Source organism: Ochotona princeps, chromosome 2 (assembly GCF_030435755.1).
Source record: "Ochotona princeps isolate mOchPri1 chromosome 2, mOchPri1.hap1, whole genome shotgun sequence".
Lineage (NCBI taxonomy): Eukaryota > Metazoa > Chordata > Mammalia > Lagomorpha > Ochotonidae > Ochotona > Ochotona princeps.
The window spans coordinates 125,592,486-125,603,747 of record NC_080833.1 but is presented as its reverse complement, the minus strand read 5'-3'; the positions used below and the strand labels follow the sequence as shown (position 1 = coordinate 125,603,747).

Sequence of the window (11,262 nt, the reverse complement as noted above, 5' to 3'; positions counted from 1 at the left end):
CCAGCCCTCACCTTTCCCATCTGAAAAACACAGCTCTCCCCATCAAGGTCATTCACTGATTCCTATCGAAAGCAGTCTTCACCAGCTCAGGACACTGCCTGAAAAGCCATTTTGGACACAACAGAACCACTCCCATAGGTGTTCCCGGAAGAATTCAGGCCCGCATGGTCTCCTGTGCTGCGGCATCCCAGGCAAATTCAGCATGCAGCAGAAGCCCACTGTGCAGTGCGTGCACTGTACAATCTAGTCCAGCCTCCGTACATGGCCACCCAGGCCACCAGGGTCAGCGACTGGTGGCTGAGGAGGGAGAAGCAGCCAGCACGATGCTGCCCTGCAGAGCCGTCCTGCATCTGCCCAACAACCTGAGTGTGCGCTTCTGCAGGTAAACTGTAACTTCCAACCCTGATAGGAATTGTGACCTCTGACAGGATTGTTTGTTCAAGAGGATTAGGTGTGCCTTTTAGCCAATCACAGGGACATTATTGGGTGAAGGGACTACCTGAAAACACCCTCCTACCCTCCCTTTCCATCAGCCTTTATAAACCTTGAACTTGTGCTGAATAGACAGGACAATCCTCACCAGCTTTTCTCTGGTGGTTCTTCAATAGAAGAATACCATTGCATCAGGACCAGTGACCTTGGGACCTGTTGGAAGACTTAAAATCCCAAGATGCAGCAACTGGGGAAATCCGCATCAGATGAGGATCTTCCCTTTGAAAGGAGATCACACAAAACAAGTACTGCATCAAATCCTGGCTCTGCTACATCAAGTTCAAACTGGGGGTCTCCAAACCCAGGCTCAACCAGCTGTATGAGCCGGCGCTCAATGTGCTGCCTGGCAGCTACAAGCTCTGGTCTCGTTACCTAAAGGAGTGGAGTGCCCAGGTGAAGCACCGCTGTGTGACAGACCCCGCCTATGAGGATGTCAACAACTGTCACGAGAGGGTCTTAGTATTCATGCACAAGATGCCCCCACTGTGGCTGGATTACTGCCAGCTCCTGATGGACCAGGGCTGCATCACACGCACCCACCACACCTTCAAACACACCCTGCCGGCCCTGTGCATCACACAGCACTGCCGCCTCTGGCCCCTGTACCTGTGTTTCCTGGGCTCACACCCTCTGCCTGAGACAGCCATGCCAGTCTACAGGTGCTTCTTCAAGGTGAGACCTGAGAACGCTGAGGAATATATTGACTACCTCAAGGGCAGTGATCGGCTGGACGAGGAGGCACAGTGCCTGGCCACCGTGGTCAATGATGAACACTTTGTGTCCAAGGCCGGCAAGTCCAGGTACCAGCTGTGGTTCGAGCTGTGTGACCTCATGTTGCAGAAGTCTAACAAGGTGCATTCCCTCTACATGGAAGCCATCATCCGCTGGGGCCTCACCTGCTTCACCAACCACCTGGGCAAGCTCAAGCTCTAGTACTTGCTGGCTACTACAGCCGCAACGGCCACTTTGAGAAGGCTTGGAAAGTGTACGAGGAGGCCATCAAGACCGTGATGACTGTGAGAAACTTCACACAGGTTTTTGACAGCTACGCCCAGTTTGAGGAGAGCTTGATCTCTGCCAAGATGGAGGCAGCCTCGGAACTGGGGTGTGAGAAGGAGGATGAGGACATGCACCTGGAGCTGCCCCTGGCCCGCTTTGAACAGCTCATCGACTGGCAGCCCCTGCTACCCAACAGCATTCTGATCCACCAGAACATGCATAAAGTATAAGAGTGGCATAAACGCGTGGCTCTGCATGAAGGCCATCCTGGTGAGATCATCAAGACATACATGGAGGCCGTGCAGACAGTGCACCCCTTCTAGGCCATGGGTAAGGCCTACACGTTGTAGGTTGCATTTGCCAAGTTTTATGAAGACAGTGGGTAGCTGGACGATGCCCGTGTAATCCTGGAGAAGGCCATGAAGGTGAACTTCAAGCAGGTGGACAACCTGGCCAGTGGGAGGGACCAGTGTGGGGAGCTGGAGCTGTGCACGAGAACTAGAAGGCGGCGCTGAGGCTGCTGAGGAAGGCCACAGCACTGCCTGCCCCCCCGGCTGACTACTTCAACAGCTCAGAGACCCTGCAGAGATGCGTGTACTAGTCCCTGAAGCTATGGTCGATGCTCATCGACCTGGAGGAGAGCCTGAGCACCTTCCAGTCCACCAAGGCAGTGTATGACAGCATTCTGGACCTGAGAATCGCCATGCCCCTCACGGTTATCCACTATGCCGTGTTCCTGGAGGAGCGTAAGTACTTTGAGGACAGCTTCAAGGCCTATGAGCGTGGCATCTCACTGTTTGAGTGGCCCAACATGTTCGATATCTGGAGCGCCTACCTGGCCAAGTTCATCACTCGGTAAGGGGGCAATAAGCTGGAGCAGACCTGGGACCTCTTTGAACAGGTGCTGGATGGCTGCCCTCCAAATACTGCAAGACTCTACTTGTTGTATGCACAGCTGGAGGAGGAGTGGGGCCTGGCCTTGCACGCCATGGCCATGTATGAGCACGCAACCCTCGCTGTTGAGCCTGCACAACATGCTCCAACTCTACATCAAGAGGGCGGCTGAGATCTACAGGTTCATGAGTACCTGCAGCATCTACCAGAAGGTCATCAAGGTGCTGTCAGACAAGCATGTCCCGGAGATGTGCCTGCAGTTCACGGAGATGGAGTGCAAGCTCAGGGAGATTGACCAGGCCCACTCCATCTACAGCTTCTGCTCGCAAATCTGTGACCCAAGGTTGACCAGTGCCTTCTGGAAGACTTGGAAGGAGTTCGAGGCATGTCACGGCAATGAGGACATGATCCACAAGATGCTGCAGGTCCACCGCAGTGTGGAGGCCATCTACAATACACAGATCAACTTCATGGCCTTCCACATGCTCAAGGTGTTGGGCAGTGCTACAGGCACCATGTCTGACCTGGCCCCAGGGCAGAGTGGTGTGGATGACATGAGGCTGCTGGAACAGAGGGCCAGGCAGCTGGTAGCCCAGGCTAAGCGGGACAAGTCCCAGTGATCCCAGAGCAGGATCTTGTTTGGGAGGAGCAACGCTGCCTGTGAGGAGCTGGCCGAGACAGCCCAGCAGGACAACCCTGAGGAGATCCAGCTGGGTGAAGATGAAGAGATGGACCTGGAGCCCTGTGAGGTGCTGCTGCGGCAGCAGAGTGTCCCAGTGGCCATGTTCAGGAGCCTGAAGGAAAACTACACCACAAATCTGCCTAGGAGGCAGCAGAGCTGGCTCAAGTACTTGGGTCCCCACTGACTGGATGGAGGTCCGGTTCCACATTCAACCCAGGCCATGCCTGCCACTTGTGGGCCCTTGTGCACTGAATCAGTATGTGGGAGCCTCTTCCCTTTCTCTGAATTGAACAAATGAGTGCTTGTATGAATAAAATAACCTTTTCCAGTGTCACATAGTGACACAAATGCTTATCTTGGATTCACTTTCTTGGCAGTATTTCCATCTCAAAAATGGGCGGGGCATAGGGCTTGGGTGGAGGGAGCTTCCATCTGCATGGCAGCTGCTGGAAGTACCAGGTTAGACTCAATGCTTGGGGCACTGGCCATGACCACGGCTGACACAGAGGGGAGCAAATCCTGGTTTTATGTGGCCTACACACCAAATGGCACCAGAGTTGAACTAGGCTTCAATGCCCATTGACATGTGAGAACTGAATGGGATGCGGGACACACTGGACCAGTCTGCTGCACATACTGGCAAGCACGGGAAACATGTCAGAGGGTTCTGGCTTGGTGGGGGTTACTGCCGATTGCTCTGAAGAGGCTGTAGCTCCCACTGGGTTGTGTGAGGGCCAAACGTGTGGTGGACATGATCGGGCTTGGCACCAAAATCCATTGGTTTGTGTAGAAGGCAGGGCTGGAAATAAAACTGACCTAGAAATTGCAACCACCGGCATATGTAGAGGCTGATTCAGGCAATGATCTGTGCCAGACCCTGTACTGGCAAGCTCACACAAGAATCTGGTCTGGAATCATCTCAGACAAAGTTTCCTTGGGGTTCGCCCCAATCAAACTGAACTCAGAACCCCAACCAGGATGAGATTTGCACATTCCATGGTCTGAGCATGGAGTAAAGCTGAGCCTCTTCAGAGGCTCAGACACAGAAGTGGACAGCAAATGCAGGTGGACATGAAGGATATGATAGTACATTGGAGCCTACTTATAACACCTGCTACTAGAGCAGAGGATAGAACAACTGGATCAACTACTCCAGCCAAGTGTTGGTAGCGAAAATCTGGGCAAGTGGAGGTGCTAACGTGGACTCTGCCTGACAGTGTAAGAGATTTCACCGTGCTTGGAATGGCAAAATTGGCAGCAATTCAGAACAGTCAAACTATTGAAACAAGTTGAGCAGTGTTCTCAGAGAATGGCTCACATCGGGGACAGTGGGTGTGGCTTCTCCCTTTGTCTCTCCCCTTTCCCCAGATACAAGAAGGAAGAAAGAAATGTGAAAACAAGAGCCTTATCCACTTTCCTGTAGCCCTTGACCCTTTGAGCCATAGTCAACTATATAAAGGCCATCAACATTTAAAAAAAAATGGGCAGGACCAGTCAGGATCCCTTCTTGCCTTAGCAGCAGGTACTGCATGCACACTGCAAAGCAGGACAGAAAGTAGCATTTGTTATTTCATTATGTTGACTTTAGCGCTGTCAGAAAACCAGCCCCAGAGGCTTGCCATGTTTTTCCCAAAGTTACACAAGCTTTTCCCTTGAAGATGGCAGAATCATCTTGTTAGAGGCCACAGCGAGGTAGCAGTTCTGTTTCTAAGGGACCCAAGAGTCTGCAGCCAGAGCACACAGAGGACAATGGAAAGGGCAAAAAAAGAGGAGACTTCTGCAATTTTAATATTCCTTAGAAGTTTAGCTTTTGCTAGAAAAAAGTATCTTCCTTATTCTTCTGATCGTGACCAGAGGGGCTTAAAGGGCACTTGGAGACCTCTTCCAGTCAGTCACTGGGAGTTGAAAGTGGAATTACCAGGAATCACTGACCATCTAGAAAATGGATCCAACCCACGCCACCTGCTGGTGACTCACTTGCTCTGCACCTGGGTGTGTGCACCATCTATTCAGCTTAGTGAGCCCAGGTTGAGCTCCCAAGGGAGTCAGCATTCATTACCAAATCTCTTCACACTGTGTTTAGAAAAGCAAATATTCTCTTTCATTAATACTAGGGCAGTACTGGGTAGTCAAAGGGAACATAAATGAGGCTTGTACAAATGGTGCTGTTGATAAGCAGGGAAAACATAGCATTAAAGACTTGACCCCAGGTGAGAATAACTGTGGTTTAGTGAATCCTGTAAACCTCAATTTACACCCACATCGCAGTGGGTGTTTTTGACTCTCATTGACTTCAATGAAAATTGTCAGTATGTGATAGTTTTGTGAATTTGGGGAGGTGTTTTTATGTAATTTTTTCCTGTATATTTCCAAAAGAGAATTATTTTTAAACATTTTTAATCATTCTTATTTGAGAGGGAGGCAGATATACAGAGAGAGGCAAGAAAGAGAGGGGGCAGGGGTCCCTCCAATTGCTGGTGTACTCTCCAAATGGCTGTAAGGTCAGAGCTGAGCCAATTAGAAGTCAGGGGCCAGGAGGTGCTTCCAGGTCTCCTATGTGGTGCCCCTGTAGGATGCTGGCACTGCAGGCTAAGGATTAGCTTGATAAGCCACCATGTGGGCCCTAAGATGAAATTCTTTCAAATTGCTCCTAGAAAGGAAGTCTGTACATTGTAACATTTTCATATACTGTGATATCCAGCGCCAGGCAAATGGTGGAGCAAAATAAAGCTCTCTGTCTCTCTGGGCACTGTGATTGTTTCTCAGGGACACCTGTCATTCTCTGTCAGGAGGGAGTGACCGCTAGACCTGGATTATCTCCTTTGTGGAAAGCAAGCAAGTAGGTGTAATCATTTTTACTTAGCAGGAGGTGGGAGACAGAAAGCTTAGACCATGCAAATAAAGCAAATGAAAGGACACAGACCTGGGGCTCAGGGCTTCAGAAAGGAGGCTCGGTGAACAAACCTGCCACTAGTTGTCAAGACCTTTGAAAATGCTAATTGGATTATAAAATAGTGGGTTCCACTTGAATGAATCCTTGGCCCTGATTTGGTGCCTTGTTTAACATGATACCTAAGAGAAGACAGCTTGGCCCTGGCATCTGATCATGAATGGCACTATCTTCCTGCTTAGAATTGGAAACCGCCATCTCTGCAGATTTCAGCTGACAGTGGGCTTGCAGTCACATTTCTTCCACTCCTCACTGTGGGCTCTCTTGGGAGTCATGCAACCTGCCTGAGGTCCACCTTCCTGGGTCAGTGCTTGGGTTTCTTGTGCTGCTGGACTTGAGCTGGTATTTCTATCTTCCCATTTCTCACCACTGGATGCCAGTGGAGGACCAGGGCTGAAACACCAAAGGCTATGGCTGTTTTTGAGCAGGCTAGGGAGTGTTACAAACAGAAGGATGATCCCTTGTTCCAGCAAGTCATCAAGCCAAGCAATGACCTTGAGTTAAGTGGAGCTAATCGGAAAATGTTGTTAGGCTTCATTCCCTAAGTGTTACATGATATTTTCATCCGGAAATTGAGAATGAGACTCAGAGGATTTCTGTTCATCCCAGCAAGAGGTTATGTGAATCCAGGTTCCTCTGACTTCCACTTGCTCCTCTTGTAGGTGTTGCACAGATCTGACTCCACAAATGAGCAGCTCCTGTGCTCTGAAATGACAATTTGGGACACAGGTGTCATTTTGGGGATCTGACTCATCCCTTATGTAGAAGGTGACGATCTTCTATGAGAGCTATTCCATTGGATTTCTGACATGAGAGAAACTAGGGATCACTTTCATTTCTCTGTGTATTAGTCCAGCTTCCTTGGTTAGAATTGGGCCTGAGTCTATTAACCACGGAGCCACTTTTTCATCACCAATCACCCGCGCCAACCTCTTGGGTTTTCTCCTAGCAAATTTAGATACACTTTAAATGGATTTTACCTAAAACATGAGATTCTAATATGGCTTTATGATGTGGATTTGCCTCAGCATCCTCTAGCGAGCTCCTCCAGGTGGGAGCTTAATGGCTCTCTGCAGCAACTGCTGCATCGTGTCGCCCTTCTTCATCTTGACTGTGTGCCGGTGCCCAGAGCCATCCCAGGAACCGAAAGTGATTTCAATCTCCTCACTCTAGAACTTTGCCTGCTTGGCTTCCCACTCCTGTTGCAACTCTTCCTGGAGCCGGTTCTCCTGTTCCTCACGCTCTCGGTCAGGCAAGAAGCTCATATGCACCTCTGGATTCTTCCCTAACTTCCTCCTCTTTGTGGGGACCCGTTCCATTTCCGGCTCCTCCTCATATATGACTCCCTGCTCTTGCTCCAGAGTGAAGGACAGACCAGAGATCTTCCGCTTGGCCTCCTTGTGCTCCTTCTCCCGCAGCTTGTCCAGCTTCAGCTGTAGCTGCTTGGATCGCTCCTCACGGCGCTGGACTTGAGCTCTACCTCCACGGCATCGTAGTGTGTATAGAACTTCTTGTCACCCTTGGATTTTATGTTTTCCGCTGCTGTCCGCTGCTTCATCTGTTCCATTTGGTTACGCTGCTTCTCTCGCGTCTTCATCAGGTGCATGGCACAGCCTGCCTCGCTTGCAGTGCCCTTGTACTGAGCCATGGCGGCGGTAGTGACAGCAACCCGGGCTGGTCTCCGCAGTGCCTGTAGAGTTCCTGCTGACCATGGTGATGGCTCCCCTGCCGCTGCGCCCGCCACGCAGCAACAGCAGCAGCTCTCGCTACCTCCTTCGCCAACAACAGCAGCAGGGGCTGGACTACAAATACAGACATATAAGTTGCTTTGTGGCATGCAAATTTGACTTCATTTGGATATAAGCCCAGGAGTGGGACAGTCAGGTCATGTGGTAGATCAATGTTGACTTGTCCAACTCTGAATATGGATTCCCATAGTTGCTACATCTTGGGGTTTAAGTCTGCCAACAGGCTCCAAGGTCACCGATCGTGAACCACCAGAGACCAGCTCGTGAGGAATGTCCCGTCCATTCAGCACAAGTTCAAGGCTTATAAAGGCTTACAGAAAGGGAGGGTAGGAGGGCATTTTCAGGTAATCCCTGAAAAACAGGGCAAACGGAGACTCTGAGATGGACTATGTCAATCAGAGGATTCTTCAGCGACCTCATCGTGCTTGCAATGGCGAGACTGGCAGCAATTCACAACTGTTGAACTATCCAAACCACTTGAGCAGGACCCTCGGAGCATGCCCCACATCAGGGACCTGGGATGGGTGAAAGACTGGGTAGGGGCCTCTCCCTTTACCTCCTCCTTTACCCCAGATACAGGAAAAAAAATGTGGAGAGGAAACAATAGTCTTGCCCACTTTCCTGTAGCCCTTGAGCCTTTGTGCCCTAATAAACTGTGTAAAAATCATCAAAAAAAAAGAAGAAGAAGAAAGAAAAAAACAAGTGATTTTACACAAAACTCTTGCAGAATATAGTCCTTAACCATTTCACCATTTACAGGAAAAAGCAACAACAAAAACAACAACAAGTCACATTCCTTTGCTTGCTTTTGGAAATACACCATTGATTTTATAGTATTTTCATTAACAGAATAACAGAGAAATAAGAAATCAGAAGTGGCTAATGTCCTCACCTTGCACGAGCTGGAACCCCATATGGGCACCGGATCATGTCCCAGCCGCCCCACTTCCCATCCAGCTCCCTGCCCGTGGCCTGGGAAAGCAGTCAAGGATGGCCCAAAGCTTTGGGACCTTGCACCCCCATGGGAGACCTGGGAGAGGCTCCAGTCTCCTGGTTTCGACTCAGCTTAGCTCCGGCCATTGGGGCAGCTTGGGGAGTGAATCAATGGACAGAAGATCTTCCTCTCTGTCTCTTCACCCCGTTGTATATCCGCCTTTCAAATTAAAAAAAAAAAAAAAGGAGAAACACATCGGAGACTTGGCTCCACTCAGATAGCTACTCTTTGAAGAAAAATAATAAAAGACATCAGAAGCAAGATGGTTTTGAAAGCTTTATTGCAATCTCTAAGTATACAACCTTTATATTCCGGCTTCTACTTTCTAAAGAAACAACTCTTAAGTGATGCTAATATAGCCAATGAGAAAAAAAAAATACTTCTATCAAAATATGCAATTTCAACTACAGACTAGAAGGCTAATATTTACAAAATATCTGGAAGCCAAAAGTTTGCTTCTCTGGATGAGAAGCAGCATCCCTTTGAAGCACAAAGCATCAAACAAAGTCTATAGCAAGATCGATGTGTGAGCGTCTTCATTGGTCAGATTCCAGATAAATTCATAAAGCTTGAGTCTCAGTCTTTGCAGCAACGTATATCCGTGTTTCTGAATCCAGATTTCCAGAAAAGAGGGAACCAAGTAATTCAGAATCTCAAGTGAGATTTATGGCTCACCATGTATCTATCCAGTGTGTCCCAGAACCTCAAGAAAATTAGTCTATCCAAATGCCGTTTACGGTGGCTGAGTTCTAGCACTGTCACGTCCCATTTCTGAACATTTGGATCTAGACGAGTTTCTTCATACTTGAGATGGAAGGCTTTGATTCTGGCAAATATGTCAACTGGTGATCCATCAGGCAAAAGCCACGGCCACCCTTTGAACTGCCAAGCGGGACCTTGCACAAACACTGCCACAACCCGGTCCCAATCTTGAGGCATAAGTTTAAGGGGCTGATCTAGTACTTTGTAAGGTACTGTGACACTACTTACAGTGCCACCTGGTTGCATTTGCTCTTTCCTTCTCTGTATTAGAGTTTCATGTTCTCGTTGACAACCCTGCTTCTTCTTTTCATCGGATGAGACAAATTTGAAATCCTGTAGAAGGTCTTCTACATTGAGCATGGTTATCAAAGACGTGGTAGCTGCAGGAATTATGATGATGGGAGTTTGAGAAGCTTTCTTCTGATTCGTGGGAGGTCTTGCTTGTGAAAGCGGTCTTGGTACTGGCTGTGCTGCAGGTGTCTGAGTCTTGTGGGCAGATGCACCCTCCGTTAACAGTTTCAGTGGCATACCGTGGTAGGTGCCCCTAGTGTCGATTTTGAAGCCTTCCGTTTCTTTTCCTTTGAACCTCTCCTGATCGTATCTGTCGTATGCGGCCAGGATAGGCTGTTTCAAACGCACTGTGGGATCCACTGGGGCTGCATTTGGAGCTGGTCGCCGGCGTTCAGGTGCCCGCCCTTCTTCTCGGTCCTCCACAGACTGCAGAATTGCAAAAATATCCTTTGCAAAAGTCTTTCCTGTGCTCTGTAAGATCGTGTTGCGTGTCCTCCACACTCTCTCCCTGCTGACAATCTCTCGGGTCACATCTACCTCAGCATCTACAAAGCTCCTCTGCTTAAGGGCAGTGAGAGCATCATTCAGGTCGGTCTTGATAGTAGCTCGTTTCTTAGCCATAATTTTGGCTTTGATTGCAGCAATTTTTTCCACCGTCATGTCTTCAGACAAAGACCTAATCCGCTCAGTCTGTACGACCTCTTCCTTATGGCCCTCCAAACGAGCAGCCAGTCTCTCTCTATCCAGACGTATGCATTCTTCATTCTCAAGGCGCGGTTTCTTGGCTTCTGCTAGAACTTCATCTGCAGCTCTTTTGACTCGAGCAGATTGCTGAAGACCTAGCTCCAGGGGGAGGCTTCTGTCAATACTTGCGCACGTTGATGCTTCCCCGTTGAGATAGCCAAGCAGATCTTTGCGGTCCGGTCTTTTAACCACAGGAATATTTTCAGCAGCTGCACGGCGGACATAAACGGGATGAGAAAGGTGCACGTTTCTCAGCAGGAACAGGATGCATTCCAGCGTGTAGTACTCCCTCGGCTGGTCTTTCTTCTCAGCCGCCCACACCACATAGTTGGTCTTGACGTTCTTTGGCCAGGAGAACTCCCCAAAGATGACTTCGTCCCCCTTGACCACGATCTCCTTCTTTTGGATGGTGTACTGTCTCAAGACGCTGAGAACGTCCGCCATCTTCCCCAGCTCGCCCTCACCGTTGGTCAGAAATGTCCTGTCTATTCAGCACAAGTTCAAGGTTTATAAAGGCTTACACAAAGGGAGGGTAGGAGGGCGTTTTCAGGTAGTCCCTCCACCCAATAAGGACACTTTGATTGGCTAAAAGGCACGCCTAATCCCGTTGACCTTCCAATCATGTCAGAGGTCACAGTCCCTCTACAGAGATGGAAGGTATGCCTCAGGGCAGATAAGCTCTAGGTCACACCCCCTAGGTAGCAGG

At 49.4% G+C, this 11,262-nt stretch overlaps 1 protein-coding gene and 2 pseudogenes across 1 annotated transcript; 1 reads left to right on the top strand and 2 right to left on the bottom strand.

Annotated features, from left to right (window-relative positions):
* The first annotated feature begins 670 nt into the window (after window positions 1-670).
* On the top strand, window positions 671-3,251 carry LOC101536644 (pre-mRNA-splicing factor SYF1-like; annotated as a pseudogene).
* Window positions 3,252-7,051: 3,800 nt separating this feature from the next.
* On the bottom strand, window positions 7,052-7,665 carry LOC131478218 (protein FAM50A-like; annotated as a pseudogene).
* A 1,668-nt stretch (window positions 7,666-9,333) lies between these two features.
* On the bottom strand, window positions 9,334-11,032 carry LOC131479615 (parafibromin-like). The gene has a single exon (XM_058660970.1). The coding sequence runs from the start codon at window positions 10,998-11,000 to the stop codon at window positions 9,405-9,407; it is 1,596 nt and encodes a 531-aa protein (XP_058516953.1). The 5' UTR covers window positions 11,001-11,032; the 3' UTR covers window positions 9,334-9,404.
* Window positions 11,033-11,262: the final 230 nt, after the last annotated feature.

What these genes read in the sequence shown, in the direction of transcription:
- LOC131479615 (XM_058660970.1), bottom strand. Translation starts at nt 11,000, where the DNA reads ATGGCGGACGTTCTCAGCGTCTTGAGACAGTACACCATCCAAAAGAAG.